Source organism: Pseudonaja textilis, chromosome 1, assembly GCF_049901715.1.
Source record: "Pseudonaja textilis isolate UNSWEBS1 chromosome 1, rPseTex1.2, whole genome shotgun sequence".
In the NCBI taxonomy this organism is placed as follows: Eukaryota; Metazoa; Chordata; class Lepidosauria; order Squamata; family Elapidae; genus Pseudonaja; species Pseudonaja textilis.
Window position 1 is genome coordinate 276,403,020 of NC_141990.1, and position 17,165 is coordinate 276,420,184.

General features: G+C 39.7%; 1 protein-coding gene across 1 annotated transcript; it reads left to right on the forward strand.

Annotated features, from left to right (window-relative positions):
• Nucleotides 1-1,061: 1,061 nt before the first annotated feature.
• Nucleotides 1,062-13,164, forward strand: ACTC1 (actin alpha cardiac muscle 1). Its single transcript, XM_026710650.2, has 7 exons — nucleotides 1,062-1,272; nucleotides 2,432-2,580; nucleotides 5,041-5,365; nucleotides 8,197-8,358; nucleotides 8,823-9,014; nucleotides 11,917-12,098; nucleotides 12,821-13,164. The coding sequence occupies exons 2-7, from the start codon at nucleotides 2,452-2,454 to the stop codon at nucleotides 12,962-12,964; spliced, it is 1,134 nt and encodes a 377-aa protein (XP_026566435.1). The 5' UTR covers nucleotides 1,062-1,272; nucleotides 2,432-2,451; the 3' UTR covers nucleotides 12,965-13,164.
• Nucleotides 13,165-17,165: the final 4,001 nt, after the last annotated feature.

A 17,165-nucleotide genomic window follows, 5' to 3' on the forward strand; every position in this document is an offset into this window, starting at 1 on the left:
GGTCCTAAGAACTCTGCACTATCCTTCTTTTCCTTGCCTCCTAGGCCCTGACTGTAGACTGTATTTTCAGTCACCAAGAAACGATTTCATAATTGGCTAGTACTATTGCATCTCACAGATCATGCGGCTGAATTAAAAATGAGGAAAGGGGAGAGAAATGACTAGCTTTTTCTGAAATACATCTTACGGTGCTGTGTGTTTCTGAGAAACCCATTGAGGAAAGCAGCACATCATCTCATAGTCTTGTGCATGAAGGCAAATAAATTGAGTAAACAGAAATGCCATTTGCCTTGAATCTTTTCCTTCCACAGTTCTAAGGAACCAGTTTAGAGAGCCATTCTTCACCCACCCTGAAAGGAGCTACACATATGGAATAGTGTAATGTATAATGAATCCTTGGGTATTCCCTGATTACACATGTGGAATAGTGTAATGTATAATGAATCCTTGGGTATTCCCTGATTATTTAAACTGGGGCGGGGGATACTTAATGGGTAATGATAAAAATGTTGCTTATCAGCAGAAGCAGCATCCCAGCCACATTGCACATAAACAAGGCTGTTTAATTTTAATAGTCTTCCTGCGGAACAGTTAGTGGAGAATCAACCAATTGCTGAGGTGTGGCAGGACTGAAGGACAATGAAAGCAACAGGACTTTAAAACAGACATCAGCAAGCGTCTGTGTGTTTAATGGGTCCCTCCCTGAGCTTTGAAATGTTAGATTTGGATGGTCCAGTTGCTTCTAGGGTGACACATGCCAGGCGATGCGGCAGCTAGAGCTTAATGCATTGATCTTGCTATACAGCTTTGAGGTTCTTTAAACTACCATGATGGGAAAAGTCAGTTCCAGACTTTCCTTCATTTACTCACACACTGTTTTTAACTTGTCTCCAGAAGTGGGATGACAAGAGTCGACTCCCGCACCCTCCACCCGGTCTTTCCACATCCCACCCCCGCACCCCGCCCTTAACAGGGTGCCCTATTTGGCCATCCCCTTTGCCGGCTGAATGCAACCCCTTCGCTTTCCTTACAAGGGCTGTGGTGCCCCGAGTGTTTTGGACGGCTGTGACTTTTTACCTTCCTTACTCCATTAATGGCCTCACGGCTACTGGATGGCGTGAAGCCGACCAAATAAGGACAAGGTGCCTGGCTGGTCCCTCCGGAGCCCGAGGGTGACACCACCACTCCGCCGGGTATAAATGGGTGGCGCTTCCCTCGAGCAAGACCCAGCTGGCGCTCCACACAAATCCCCGCGCAGAGAGTGTTGAGCCGGTGAGTAACAACGCCGCCCGGCTTTCTGCCCAGTGCCGCGGGCGCCTGTGAGGAATGGCCGAAATGGGAGGGAGGGGGTGTAGGAGGGGGGGCGTGGGCGTTGCGAATCGGATCCACCGTGGGAGCGGTTGCAAGGAGGCTGCCCTCTCACGAGAAGCATTCAGGGTAGCCAAAGTTAAGTCGTCCGGTGGCGCTAAAGGAACGGAAACCTCAGCTCTCCATAATCCTTCCGCGCATCCCGGTTGGATCGGGGGTTTTCCACCCAATGGGCTCGGGAAGACATAACGGCCCCGCTGCGTTTGAGAAAATCCCGATACCCGAAGCTTTGTAAGGCGAGGAAGCACCTTCCGTCCCACCCGGCGGTTTCCCGCCATTTCTTTGCGCTTTTAATGAGTGGGAAAGAACCGCTTACACCTTAGCGAGGACCTTTTCCTCCTGGTTCTGCCTTGAACGGCGCTAAATTTGCCAAGTTTTCCTATTTTCTTATGGGAAGCAACAGTCCGAGGAAACCTGCACCCCCTACCCACCCCACAATAGAATAGGAATAGAATAGAATAATGTTATTGTCACTTTGAATGTAACCTAATCGTCAAAGATTAAAACGATAAAAGTATTTCTGGCATTCGGACTCTACCAAACCACTAGCCGCATTCCACTGTGCCCTCAAAGTACGAAGGAAAGGACTTGGGCTGCGGGCGAGGGCGGTTCGAGGGGGAAACTTGTTTCACAGCCCGGAGGTTCCTGAAACCGATGCCCTCCTCCCTCCCCTCCCCTCCCCTCCCCTTCCAAGTAGCTGGCGGCGACTTCGAGCGGGTTAGGCAACCCAACAAGGCAGTTGCTTGAAGCGGACCTGCCGGCAGCCGGAGCGAAAGTCGTCCGGTGGCACGTCTGTGGAGTCCGTCCAGTAACGAGATCCACGGGCAGCCGCTCGAACGCGGGAAATGGAAGGTGCGCAGGAGGCAAGCGGGGACCTCCCGGCCGCTAAGGAGGATTCATCCTCATGAAGTGAGGAGAAACAGCCTCTAAGAATCGATCCTGCGTTGCCTGAGAGAGAAAGAGAGAGACTTACCCAAGTTCGGGAACTCTAATCGGTTAGGCGGAGCCCCTTTCCACCTGGCCGCCAGAGATGGTGAATCTTCGCGGGTTTTGTATTTTGCAGCTCCCGCTTTCCTTTCCAAGATGTGTGACGACGAAGAGACCACCGCCCTGGTGTGCGACAATGGCTCAGGTTTGGTGAAAGCGGGCTTCGCGGGAGACGATGCCCCCCGAGCCGTCTTCCCTTCCATTGTAGGCCGCCCTCGGCACCAGGTAAAGCTCTCTGGGCGCCTCCGGGAGCAGCAAAAGGGAAATAGATCGCCCAGGTGTTTTAATCACTGTGATTCAAGTGTATGGCCCAAGCACAGTATTTCTTGGCTTCCTCCTTTGCTTCTTTAAATCCTACTTGGCTCCAGTAAATATCTAATCTAATCTAATCTAATCTAATCTATCTATTTATCTATTACCTCTTGTCCATCTATCTATCATCCATCTCTTTCTCTCTGAACCACCTGTCTGTCTCTCTCTGTGTGTGTCTCTCTCTACCTATCTATCATTTATTAATGTTTATTATTTTATTAATGTTGATTATAATGGTAAAATCCACTACAAATCAAAATCAAAGCAATAAGGAAAAGGAAAAAAAATTCAAAGGAAAAAAAGAAAGAAAAATAAGAACATAATAAAGAGAAAAATATCCGAAGAAGTTACTTTTAACCTTCAACAAATATAAACAAATTTAGTAACTCTTCACATATATATTCCTCTATCTAAAATCTTTAGACATTAATTTCTTCTAGTATCCACTTTCTAAAATTATCTATGCTATGTCTTGTAAAAAGAGAAACTGGATCTATTTCCCATGAAAAGCTGATTGTACTTTATTATTCATTCCAAAATCTTAAGGTAAAAGTTTCAAAATTCTAATTTCATCTGGACCTTTAGTCCATTTAAAATTTTCTAAGATCAAATTCATATCCAGTTTATTTGCTGTTTTTTTCATGTTCTTTAAATTCTTAAACATGGTTAAGATTCTTTCATTCTGGATTGAAGGCAGATCTGTACAGGTTTTCATACCTGTCATTCTGAAGGTCTCTAGTAACTTAGAAATAGTTAATGAGCAATTTCCAAAAGTTTTATGAACTTAGTGTCCTTTGAAAGTTTCTGGTTGCAAAAAAGATGACTAATCCCATCATTTCCCATCAGTTATCAAATCCACAGGAAACTGATGTCCTGTAGCAAGGGTGTCAAACCCAATTTCATTGAGGGCCGCATCAGGGTTGTGTTTGACCTGGTGTGTGTGTGTGTGACTGGTGGGCGTGGCCATGATGGGCGTGGCCAGCCTGACATCACTTGTGTCAGGGGCATCTGAATCCACTTTTGCTAGTAGTTTTTTTGGCTAGTACTCTGCGTGGACCCCCTGGGCTCCATTTTCAGCTGTGATTGCCTCCTGCAGCCATCTGCCAGAAAAAAGGGCCACTGCGCGTGGCCCTCCTGAGCTCCGTTTTCACTGGCAGAGGCACTGCGGGATGGTTCTTTGCTGTTTCCAGGGCAGCCTCACGGACCAGATCTAAGCACCATGCAGGCCTGATCCAGCCCTGGGCCTTGAGTTTGACACCCCTGTCCTGTAGCCTCCTTGTGTAGCGGGTAAGCCATCTAGAGCACACGTGGGCAATCTCCCATCCTCTCCTTTCTCTCTTTGAATCTGCTGTGTCTTTCCTCTATGTTTCCCCACCTTATTCCATAGTACTTTTGCCATGTTTCTTTTTCCCTTCCCAACTTTTCTCAAAATCATAAACATGTTAATTTCACTAGCCAGCAGCAAATCCCAATCCTCCCTAAAAAATACCCTCTTAAACTCCTTATACTCTTTTTATTTTCTTATTAATACAGCATTGTAATTGCTGTTTTTCTTGGAGAAAAGTATCTGCCTCAGGTTATTTGGTCACATAAATAGGGCTTAGGATCTCTTGCAATGCTACACCTTTTGCAGCAGAAATTGCAATATTGTGGTAATTTAACCCCAGTACATTTTTTCTTGTTGAAAATGTAATTTAAGAATACACACGCACACTACTAACTGCACTATTTCCCCTAAAGGGAAAATCCAAATGTTATATTGGAGCAATACTTTATGAGGGCTAATCAAAAAAATCTCACAGGCTTCAAAGTTAATGTATACAAATTCAGGATTTAAAAGTGAGTCGGCGCTGCTGAGTCCATAAAAACCCACTTGCCAAAATCAATGGGTTAAGGGGATGGTTTGAGAATATTTCTGAAGTTGAAGGTTGCAGACTGAATAAATTACTAGTAAGTGCTGCAGGCATCAGATTTTGAGTGAAAGAAGGAATGCTGACCATCATTGGTTTGGAAGTGCAGAGGCTTGCTTTTTGTGTTTGCAAAAGTAAGAAGAAATCTACCATATTATACCATATAGTGTTACTTTACCCTCATGTTACATATATTTAACGGCCAACCAAAAGAATAAAAACCTATATGTACATTAAATTGATTGTTAAATTCAAGGATCTACATACAGAAGTCAGCAATTTCATGCTATGTGTTTACAATTTCCCAACTTCACACTCATAGATGTATTAAAATTTGACAGCTACGCTGGTGAGGAATTATTATTGAAGTGCAAACACACATGGAGGGTATTGGTGGAGAAAGATAGCGGCATCAGGTTTCTGAATCCATGGTATTTTTTTTCCACGTCCCTTCTGCCTTTAGGGTGTTATGGTTGGTATGGGCCAGAAAGACTCCTATGTGGGTGATGAAGCACAGAGCAAGAGAGGTATTCTGACCTTGAAATATCCCATTGAACATGGAATAATTACTAATTGGGATGACATGGAAAAAATCTGGCACCATACATTCTATAATGAACTCCGTGTTGCCCCAGAAGAACATCCCACCCTGCTCACAGAAGCTCCTCTGAATCCGAAAGCCAATCGGGAGAAGATGACCCAAATTATGTTTGAGACCTTCAATGTGCCTGCCATGTATGTGGCAATCCAAGCTGTTCTCTCCCTCTATGCTTCTGGACGTACTACAGGTAAAAGAATAAGTTAATTGTTTTCCTCACCAGATTCTTTCCTGAACACTGACCTAATAAATGCTTATATTAGGGACAGACACCATGCTGGCCTCCCTGCTCTTTCTTTTTCCAGACTACAACTACAAATCCTTTAATGTTGGCCATGTTGGGTGGAGCTGATAAGGGTTCAATTCAAAAGTTACTGAAAAGCATCATATTGCCTAATATATAGGTAGTCCTTGACTTACAATATTTTGTTTGGTAACCGTTCAAAGTTACAATGGCACTGAAAAAAGTGACTTATGACCATTTTTCACACTTATAACCATTGCAGCATCCCCATAGTCATGTGGTCAAAATTCAGATGCTTGGTAGCTGACTCATATTTATGACAGTTGTAATGTCCCAGGGTCATATGGTCATCTTTTGTGACCTTCTGACAAAGAAAGTCAATGGGGAATCCAGCTTCATTTAACAATCATGTCATTAACTTTAAAACTGCAGCTAACAGCTATGGCAAGAAAGATTGTAAAATGGGGCAAAAGTCATTTAAATGTCTTACTTAGCAACTTAAATTTAGGGCTCAATTGTGATCATAAGTTGAGGACTACCTCAGTGGGGGTATGCTACTGGTTCAGACCGGTTCACCTGAACCGGTAGTAAAAAAGCCAATGATCAGCTGAGAGGAGGAAAAAAATCCTCCAATCAGAGGTAGTATTCAGCAGGTTCTGACTAGTTCTGGAGAACCAGTAGCAGAAATTTTGATTGGTTCGGAGAACTGGCAAATACCACCTCTGACTGGAGATTTTATAGTATCCTTCCCTGTCACGCCCACCAAGCCACACCCACAGAACCGGTAGTAAAAAAATTTGAATCCCACCACTGCTCCAATCAGCTGAGAGAAAAAAGAAAAGTCGGCCCTCCCATCTGCTCCTGTACTTTTCTCTTCTTTATCCTCTCAGCTGATTGGTGCTGCAAGTCTCAGCTGATGTGAGGGAAGCTGCGTTAGGCAAAACATGCCCACCAAGCCATGCCCAATGAACCAGTGGTAAAACAATTTGAATCCCACCCCTGGACTACCTGTATAGTATATGCTGTATAGCCCTTAAGTAGCCCTGTCTCTGAGATGCAAAACCAGTTCATTTCATTATTTGAAGCAGCTTTCCCTAATGGACAGAAGTTCGATCCATTTCATGAAAGAAACCATATTTCTTCATTTAATGGATGGATTAGAAAAATGCTTGTGGGAATCAACTTTCCAGATGACGCCTGTTTAATGCAGAATTAAATTCAAAACAAAAATGTAAAATCTCAGATTTCAGCATTCTCACAGGGGAATGCGAATGATGGTACTATTTATTCTTTTTTTAAAAATAGTACCAACCAAGGAAATGATACAACTCTTGGAAGTTTAATTGCCTCAAACAATTAGCATTTCTTCATTTCCTGCAAATTCCCTTGGATATGATCATGATTACAGCAACTTAATATCATATCGGTTTAGAGAGAATATGCCCCCATCCTTCACTTTTGAGAAACTGATGCTGCTTAGACAAGTTGAATACTACAACAGATAATCACCATAGTGGCAACTCAAATATATTCATATTTAAAAGTTATCTTAAGACGATAATGAATACTGCTTGCTTACCACTGAGAACAGCATTAAGTTGAAATTGTAATTGTAATTTATACATGAAAGGAATGGCAATGTGGTCCATTTTACTGAATCGTATAACATGGGCAATTATTGCACATAGTAGGTACTTTTGAATAAGGCTATAATAGATACAAGCTCATTTCTCTGCTACTTTTCTACAGTTTGGAAAAATAGTATTTCCTATTTCTGTGCTCAGAATCTAAAATAAAGAATATTACACCCTTATCCGAAGATACATGCTTCCTCCTTCTCTTGAAAAGATGAAAAACTATTGGTTTACCATATTTGAAACACCCATATAAATTATTGTCCTTCACATATTAAGATAGCAGCGTCTGAAATACTTATTGATCAGGGCTATCAAACTCATGGGCTGGATGTGTCATGTGCTGGCATGCCCACGCCCGGCTTATTGAAGGCGAAAAAAGTCCCAATACATCATGATGCCACCATGACAATGTGAGTTTGACACCCCTGTCCTATATGATCTCATGCTGTTTGGATCTCATAGCAGCTCTTCCCACCTAGGTGCCTTGTAGATGTGTGAATTTTCAAATTAGAATTCTCACCAGAAGTCTGGGAATTTAAATGCTCTCAACTTTAACTCGGGTTAAGGAAGGCTGCCTTATTACATATTGGAGGCTGCCAATATGTTGGTTTAATCAGTGTCAGGAATGTCTTTGAAACCTTTACAAAAAAACATGGGAACATAAGTAGAATTGTCATCTATAATAGACAAATTTAAGAATGTGTCCCCATATTAGAAACAACTAGTTTAGGTTTAGCTGAATGACACGAACTCATTGTTCAGCTAAGTTCTTTGCTTATTAAAATGTGGCATTATCAAACTGCTACTACAGGTTGACATAAATATGAAAGGAAGGCTATGATCCAGTGAAGCCATTTTGATCCAAAATTGGTTCAACGAAGCATTAAAGTCTACAGTTGGCTGAAGTTAAGAAAATATTCCCTTTGGCATTTCAACTTGTAAGATACTGAGAATCACTAACTGAAAAAGGTTATGTTTCATGCTTATCTGTCACATCAGACTTTAATTTAATTTAATTTAATTTTTGTGTATTTTTTTTCCTGTTCTGCTAACCTGCATCTGGAGAGATTGTATGACATGTGCAACAACATTTTTTAAAAATGCTGGCATTATAACAACTTGGGCATTTCTATTTCACAGGTATTGTCCTTGATTCAGGGGATGGAGTCACACACAATGTCCCTATCTATGAAGGTTATGCTCTTCCCCATGCTATTATGCGCCTGGATCTGGCTGGCAGGGATCTGACTGACTACCTCATGAAGATTCTGACAGAACGTGGCTATTCTTTTGTAACAACAGGTAATTACAGTTGAAATGTACTTTGATCAATGTTTATGCCTCACCAAAGTGAATTCACATACATACATACATACATACATACATACATACACACATACATACATACACACACACACACACATACAGAGAGGGAGGGAGGGAGGGAGAGAGAGTGTGAGTTGAATATGAACATAAAGCTCAGCAGTGGAATTTTCAGTGTCATATCAAATTAAAAAGTTATGTGGGATCTAGATTGCTTCTACGTAATTTCTATTTCTCCATATTTTCCCCAATCATCAGATATGCTGAAACACTAGTGTCCGATCCCATTTCTAAGCATCCTGGAAAAACCATTTGAGGATATATGGAAATAATAATGACCAAACTGAACTATGGGGAGACAATTTTTAATTTCAATTTTGCTTGCATTCTTCTTAGCCTCTATCTTTTCTTTCTTGTATACATTTTTTATTTTGTCTTTACAGCTGAACGTGAGATTGTCCGTGACATTAAGGAGAAATTATGTTATGTTGCTCTGGACTTTGAGAATGAAATGGCTACAGCAGCCTCCTCCTCTTCTTTAGAGAAAAGTTATGAGTTGCCTGATGGACAGGTCATCACAATTGGGAATGAGCGTTTCCGCTGTCCAGAAACCCTTTTCCAGCCATCTTTTATTGGTAAGGAATAAATGAAAGCTTTAGCTTGAAGTTACTTTGGTCTTGCTGGCTGACTGGCTGCTGGCTGAATTGCTTCTTTGTGCAGTAAACTCTACAGGTAATATAACATTAAAAGGATGCAAAATGCAAAAAGATAAAACATTTTTGAAATAATAGAAATCAGCAGCAATATCTGTCAAATATGCATATTCTCTTCTGGGCTGATGACCATGCTAAACTATTAGTGGGGGCCATACTAAAACAAATAAAAAGAGAGGGCAGAAATACATGCATATAAACCACTTTCTCCTCCAGCAACATTAAGAAATATTTTGAAATAACTTTTGGACTACCTATCAATGTTGTACTTAAGACATTGGGAAGGTCTTAAGACATTGGCTGGAACTGGCTTTGCAGCCCCAGGTTATACATTTGTATACAAAAGGATGAGAAAGCAGAAGATAATCTTTCTAAGAAGGGAACTCCATGAGTTAGTCAGACTCCAGTTGATTAGGAGTCTTGTCTTGAGTACCAATTTACCTATATTATACACACTGTTGAAGGGATATTTGAGTACTACTGTTGAATACAATTAATTCAGGGCTTTCCCCTCATTCCAGGAACCACTGCATCTTTAACCTGCAATAGAGATATTTGTTCTGGACATGGGGCATCATTTTATGGCCTTATAGTCATTGCAATATTTTGAAACTATCTTGCAAATATGATAAATGGGATTGACATTTCTAATTTTTAAAACAAAGGAACATAAATCAATATAACAGTGAAACTGGCTACCAGCAGCTGTTGCTGGAGAGTTCCCATTCCATCTAGCCAAACAATTTTTTAAAATCCTGTGTTCAGTTACTATTTTTGGAATGCATTTGCCTCCTGTGTGGAATTACAGCAGCAATGCCAATAAAAAAGATTGTCAGAAGCATAACAACTCTCATTTTGATCTTAATTAATTACTTACATTGCAATTACTCATTCAATGATATGAGAATTCTGTTCACCAGCAAAAAAAAAAAAAATTAAAGTGTTTAATTCCTGGGCACATCTTTATTTCTGGACATCTCTCTACTTCAACATACAATGTGACTATTACCATAAATTAATACATAGGCCAGGAATGTCTGCCAAAGGCACAAATTCCTTTCCTTTTGTGGTACAAATGACTTCATGGATGATCATACTGCCTTGGGTATAAAGGTATCTATATAGAAAGCACAAATACCTTTGAAGTACAGTTTGATTTGGCAGTTTAACCTTGACTATATTCAAGAGAAGAATTGTAGCCTTGCATAAATGTGCCTAAAGGCTGTTTTTTAAAATCCCTCCACAGTGTTGAATTTAGAATGACAGTCTTGATTGTGTCAGATCCATTATGTTGTTAATCTCAAAGTGAAGCTGAATATCTTTTTTTAAAAAAGATGGGTGTTTATTAGCATGGCATTATGGCTTCAATATGTGTATTTTTTCATTTTTGGTTTATTTTGATTTCAGCATGGCCATCTTCTTTAATGGTAGTACATTTTAGAAGGTTAATTTATATAAATTTATATAAAATCAGGTAAAATGCCTCGGTGTTGCACCCTGTGATCATTTAACAGGCCAGAGTTCAAAGGGGAAAAAAACAAGTGTAGATTCATATTCTTCGAGACCAATTTTAGTCATGATAAAAAAAGTAATTTCCCTTTGCAACTGATAATCCATCAAATCTTTATAATACAAGCCTTGTGGATTTAGGAGCAGTTGTTCATCAGCTGTTGCCTTGTTATGGATCTAATTTCAGTTCACTTTAAGATTCCACCTGTCAACTAATACATTGGAATGTAACCCTTGAATTTGTATTTCTGGTGTAAGTTTTTCTTATGTTCACTACTAAGCTTCTGTTCATACTTTCATTATTTTTTTACCTTCCTAAATGCAATCTTGACTTTTTTCCCTTATTCAAGCATATGCGCTAACATCCATTGCATCTCAGAGTTCTCACATGCAAGTCGTCAGTTTGTAAGCTATGTATGTCATGTACTATATCACATCAAAACTGTTATCTGTAATGACACTTGTTCCAATGTCATTTTCATTAATTTTATTTGAATTTATATAAGCTACACCTCCAAATCCAACTCAAATGTATTTTCACATGGGATGTCCAAGTCAATTCAATATGCCTCCATACGACCAGTTGTCTCTGACAATGTGCTGCCATAAGATTAGTTGTTCTTATGCCTTTTTGTCCATGCAGCAGAGATAGTTGCATGAAATGATGCAATACATGAAATAGAAAAATAGATAGAAAAAATTCTCTTGTATAAATTGCTACAGGAGGTGAGAAAACAATAATTGGTTCTATGTGAAATTCTCTGATCTACATTGTCACAAACAAAAAATAAAATGCTTCCTTCCAAATTTACTTGTACTTCTATCAGGTGTGGTTTAGGAAAAGAGTTAATCCCCAACCTTTTTGGATTCAAAGGTTGCATATAACATTTTGTGGGAGAGTCAGGGCTGCAAAGTAGATGATACCATGTCACATATGCAGACAAGGCTGGGAGACTTTGGGGGAAATATTTGCCTATTAATAGCTTCTTAGGACTTATATTACAAGTGCATCCTGCTTCCAAGTGGTCAAAATATGTAGTCACTTTTTTGCAATTACAACAGAAAAAAGAAAAAAAAGGGAATCTATAACCTACAGAAAATGAGTCCAGGAATTCCACATGGCTATATATGTGTGAGGCCTCCATGCCTAATGTATTAATTCCACCTTCTATTTTTTATAAAAAATTCTTATTTGATAAATGCTTTGTTATTTTTACTTTTTTTCTTATAGCTTTCTGCTATTAATAATGCTCAAATGTTGTGCTTCCTCTATACTTCATCGGTCAATAGCTATCAATATTCATTTCTTTCCAAGGTATGGAATCTGCTGGCATTCATGAAACTACCTATAACAGCATAATGAAGTGTGATATTGACATCCGTAAAGATCTGTATGCCAACAACGTACTCTCTGGTGGTACTACCATGTACCCTGGCATTGCTGATCGTATGCAGAAAGAAATCACTGCTTTGGCTCCCAGCACAATGAAAATAAAGGTGTGAAACTTGTTTCATATATCAAGCTTCCAAGTCCCTGCGAAGTGTGTTCTTGAAATGATTGAAGTAACTTTATAAGACTCCTAACTAAAGGTTCAATAAAATCTATAGCCAATGCTTCTCTGGAAGGATTTATACTCCTTCTATATATTTTCCATTCCCCACCATCCAGTCAGAGCTGAAGAAGCTTCTTGGATGAAAAGCGAAACGTCTTCAAAGAAAAACCAGAAAGTCCATTTGCTTCTTGAAAAAAAGCACCTTAGGGATAACCATGACCTGGGTGACTGAAAATCTCCAGGGACATTTCTCTAGGGTTAAAACTGTTTTATTGAGCAATGCTCTTCAAAATGGCCTTAGAATGGAGAAAGTTTCAATTTTAAAGAATATATTTATTGGAAGGGAAGATTTTCTACTTCCCCCCCAAAAAATCCTAATGGACCATTTGATAATAAACAACAGTAACCACGGTAAAGACCTTCTATATTTTGCTTTGCCAACTCAAGTAAACAAAGCATACTCTTTTTTTCACCAAGATTCTCATAATTTTTCTACCCAAGTCAGAATTCAGATGTAGAATTTTAGTACAGTTTGTGCACTGATATCTCACTGTTAAGAAGTCATTGTTATTATAGAAACAGCTTAAAACAAAGTCGTGTTGCTTAGAAACCTAGGTTGATACAGCGCCTTCTGAAATAAACCTCTTGTTTATTTTCTCCATTTAGATCATTGCTCCCCCTGAGCGAAAGTACTCGGTCTGGATTGGAGGCTCCATCTTGGCATCTCTTTCAACTTTCCAGCAGATGTGGATCAGCAAACAGGAGTATGATGAGGCTGGCCCATCTATTGTCCACCGCAAGTGTTTCTAAGCATCTTCCCATACCCTTTGCCACAAATTACCCACTCAGGATGATGTGCTTCTTGAAGTATTTTTTTCCCCTGGTAATCCTTCCTGAACTAGGTTCGGTTATAATGTACAGTTTGTTTACACATGCCCGTGCAATTTATTATGCTTCTTTGAATATTTATTGCTTTATAAATAAACAAGATCTGGGATTTGCAACGTAAATATGTTATGTAGTCTGATTTTTAAAAAATAAATGATGATTGCATATTTTTAAAAAGCAGTGATATTAATGTAAGATAGATAGATAGATAGATAGATAGATAGATAGATAGATAGATAGATAGATAGATAGATAGATAGATATAGATATAGATATAGATATAGGTAGACAGGAGTGACAATTACTTTTCCATTAAATCACTACTGTAGAACTTAAAAACACTGTGCAAATTCATGAAATCAGTTAAATTAGCAAAAAAAAAAAAAAATTAAGAATGTCCTATGAACACAGTCCTTAAAAATCACAGATCTCTATTCCTTTGTTTAGTGACTATTGAGAAAACATTTAATACATCGTCTCCACTCATGAGTTGTGTTCATTTATCAAACTTTTAAGCCACTCAGTTTCAGCTAACCTCTGTCCAGGGATAGACTGGAGATTTTCATCTTAGGTCTATTGTTGACATTGAAAAGCTTCCTTTTGTATTTGCATGTATAACTTTACAAAAAGAGTTTTTGAAAGCAGTCTCATCAAATACATAGATTTGTAGGAAAACAGTCTGTTCTATAAGTTTTTGCAAGCTTATATTTGGTGCTATCCAAGAAAAAACCCCTATCCTTTTCTCAGCCTGCTTTGAAGAAGTATTTTACAAAGTAAACTGGGCAAAAGATGGAATAAAAACCAATGGTGCCTTTTTAAAACACATGATGTTGTTCTCTTCTCACAAGACCCAGAAGAGTTACCAAGACACATACAAGAGCTGCACAAAGGTTGAGAACCATTTGGCTTAAAATTAAACCTGATTCAGCAAAGAAAGAAAGTTTTATATATATATATATATATATATATATATATATCTGGTGAAGAACTAGAGGTAATAAACACTACATATACTTTGGCGAATGGATCTCAATGGATGGTGATAACAAAAAGGGAAATTGAATGGCATGTTAAATGTGGCTGGCAGGCATTTGGCAAATCAAGCGTAATTTTCAAGAACAACCTCCCCCTTTGCCTGAACAGAAAAGTTTTCAATGAGTTTGTGCTACCTGCTCTAACATATGCTAATGAAACATGGACACCAACTTCACAATCAATAGAAAAGTTATGAGCAATGCAAAGAGCCATAGAAATATATATGTTTGGCAACACAAGACAAGATAGAAAGACCTAAACATGGATTAGAGAGCAAACAAAAATATACAATGCCATCAAGAAAGTAAAAGAATTGAAATGGAAATAGACAGGTCACATAGAAGAAGAACTGATGGCAGGTGGACCAGCGCAGTCATATTATGGATCCCACTTGATAAAAAGTGTCCACAAAAGAGACCTAGACAAGACGGAGCAACGACATCAGCAAGTACTGTGGGCCCAACTGGCAAAGGAAAGCTCAAGACTGTATTAGTTGGAAACATGCAAAAGAGGCCTCCATCCTGCTGTGGATACACAGTGGCTAGAATGGTGATGAGCATGATGATATTTAGAGCATCAGTGATGCCATCTAGCCCCCTTTGTGTTCTATGACCTTTTTTGTATATCTCCCCAAGTTACATCAAGACAATTGATGGTACATTTTTAAATACATCATTATCATCGTCATCATCTTAGCCATTGTCTATCCACTGTAGGAGGAAGACCTCTTCCTCATGTTTCCAATCTATACAGTTCTGAGTTTTCTTTTGCTGATTGGGCCCGCAATACTTGCTGAGGTCCTCGGTCCATCGTCGATCCTTCCACATGCCAATTTTTTAAACTATTTGATAGTAAATAGTGGAAAGATGAAACTTCACATTACTCTGGATTGAACAGTGAGAAATTCTTTTTGCTCAGTGTAACCTCAGACTATTACATAGTTAAATCCAGGGGTTTTCAGTTCACACTATAAACAATGCTAGTCATGTTCAGCTAAAGGAAATCAATATTTTTTTTAAAGAAAACACCATCTTTTTTATGTTGGTTCAAGTTGAGGCATCAGTGTGTAAGCTTGAATGTTCAAGCACTTTTCATGAGAATGAAGACCATAAAATATTACATTCCGGTTATCTGTCCCTACTTGAGTTCCATTTGCATGACAAATTTATTCATGATGCCTTAACCATGGTTGTTTACTCAATTACATTGGATTGTAAATAAATTACAAGATTGGGTTTATACAGCACCTAAGCCTGTGATGGCGAACCTATGGCATGCGTGCCACAGGTGGCATGCAGAGCCATTTGTGCAGGCATGCGATCCCCAGCCAAACTTACCTCACTATGCATGCGTGTGCCTCCCAGCTGATTTTCAACGCATTTTCTGGCCTCTCAGAAGCTCGAGGGAAGCCTCTGCAGACTGAAAAACAGGCCCATTTCATCACTTCCTGTATTTCCGGAAATACCAGAAGTGATGAAACGGGCCTGTATTTCGGCCTCCAAAGGCTGCAGTGGCTTCTCTTGAGCCTCTGGAAGGCCAAAAAAGGCCTCAAACAGGCCAAAAAAATCAGCTGGGAGGCGTGCATGTGCGCAATGCAGGTTAGGGGCGGTGGGGGGAATCATGTGCATGCACAGGGGGCATGCCCTCCCCATGCATTGCCTTCTGGGTGCTGCTATGTGAGTGCATGTGCATGAGCCCGCACACAATTTTTGGCACAGGAGCCCGAAAAGGTTAGCCACCACTGACCTAAGTTCACTTAACCACTTTTTTTAGGTACAAGTGTGAGCCCAGGGAACCAGCTATCAAATTACTTACTTATTAAGATTATCACTATCACCAGCATGATAGTACACCTATGATACTATTATCCCCTCTTCTTTCTCCCACACCCCCATCCACTTCACAATGGCAAACTTCTCAAGTTCTAAATTAATTGATTCTGGAATAGCCACAGAGATTGGTCCTCTGCTGCTGATTATTACAAGTAGAAAAATACTGAATACTTCAGGCTTTCATCAGATAGATCCCTGATAAAATATTAATTTTATTCAGTTCCAGTGGGTTCAGAATAGTCTTTGGAATTTGGTCCATTGCTAAGAAAAAGGGAAAGGTTACCAAAAGGCACATACAGGTCAAAAATGCAGGAAGACGGATGTCTTTATATAGGATGCCGATTGCACCATGTTTCCCATCTCGTAACAATGCTTCCAGCTTGTTCCCAGCTTGAAGCTAGCAGAAGTCACCCAAATATTTCCCCGTGCAACATATGCAGCAGAGAATGTTCCCATAAGGAGCTGAAGCCAACTAGAAGATGTTTTAACCTTTCTGCTACACCTATTCACATGGAAGTGAGTTTCTGCTCAATGAAACTTACTTCCTACCATTTCAGTAATCGTGGCCTTTGGATAGTTTGTGTAGTCCTTGCATTCTGGTGATGCTGTTCAGTTTGCTGTGAGGCAGAGGCAAACAAGAAAGTGTGATAAAGATAAAAATAGCCAATCTAATTTTAACTCAAGCAGAAAGGTACTTTCTTTACAGAGGATAAACAACATAACTCAGCCCTTGCTATTTGGCAAATTTGGTCTTTCATGCAACAAATGAACGTGAGAAAAGATCAGGAGCTGGAGATTTGTTCCCTTTTAAAAATATATATGATAGGGAGTAAATGGGAGATATCTTGGAAGGTTACCTACATTGTTCAAATCCATATGCTCCACAGAGTTTATCTGAAAAGAATAGACTTTAGAATAGAATAACAGAGTCGGAAGGGACTTTGGAGGTCTTCTAGTCCAATCTCCTGCTTAGGCAGGAAACCCTACACCACTTCAGACAAATGGTTATCCAACCTCTTCTTAAAAATCTCCAGTGCTGGAGCATTCACAACCTCTGGAGGCAAGTTGTTCCACTGATTAATTGGTCTGTCAGGAAATTTCTCCTTAGTTCTAGGTTGCTTCTCTTCTTGATTAGTTTCCACCCATTGCTTTTTGTCCTACCCTCAGGTGCTCTGGAGAATAGCTTGACTCCTCTTCTTTGTGGCAGCCCCTGAGATATTGGAACACTGCTATCATGTCACCCCAGTCCTTCTTTT

Bases quoted from the DNA above. Each gene is read 5' to 3' on its own strand.
- ACTC1 (XM_026710650.2), top strand. From the start codon at position 2,452: ATGTGTGACGACGAAGAGACCACCGCCCTGGTGTGCGACAATGGCTCA. The intron at 2,581-5,040 runs GTAAAGCTCTCT...TTCTGCCTTTAG, and splicing joins TAGGCCGCCCTCGGCACCAG to GGTGTTATGGTTGGTATGGG. The intron at 8,359-8,822 runs GTAATTACAGTT...TTGTCTTTACAG, and splicing joins CTATTCTTTTGTAACAACAG to CTGAACGTGAGATTGTCCGT.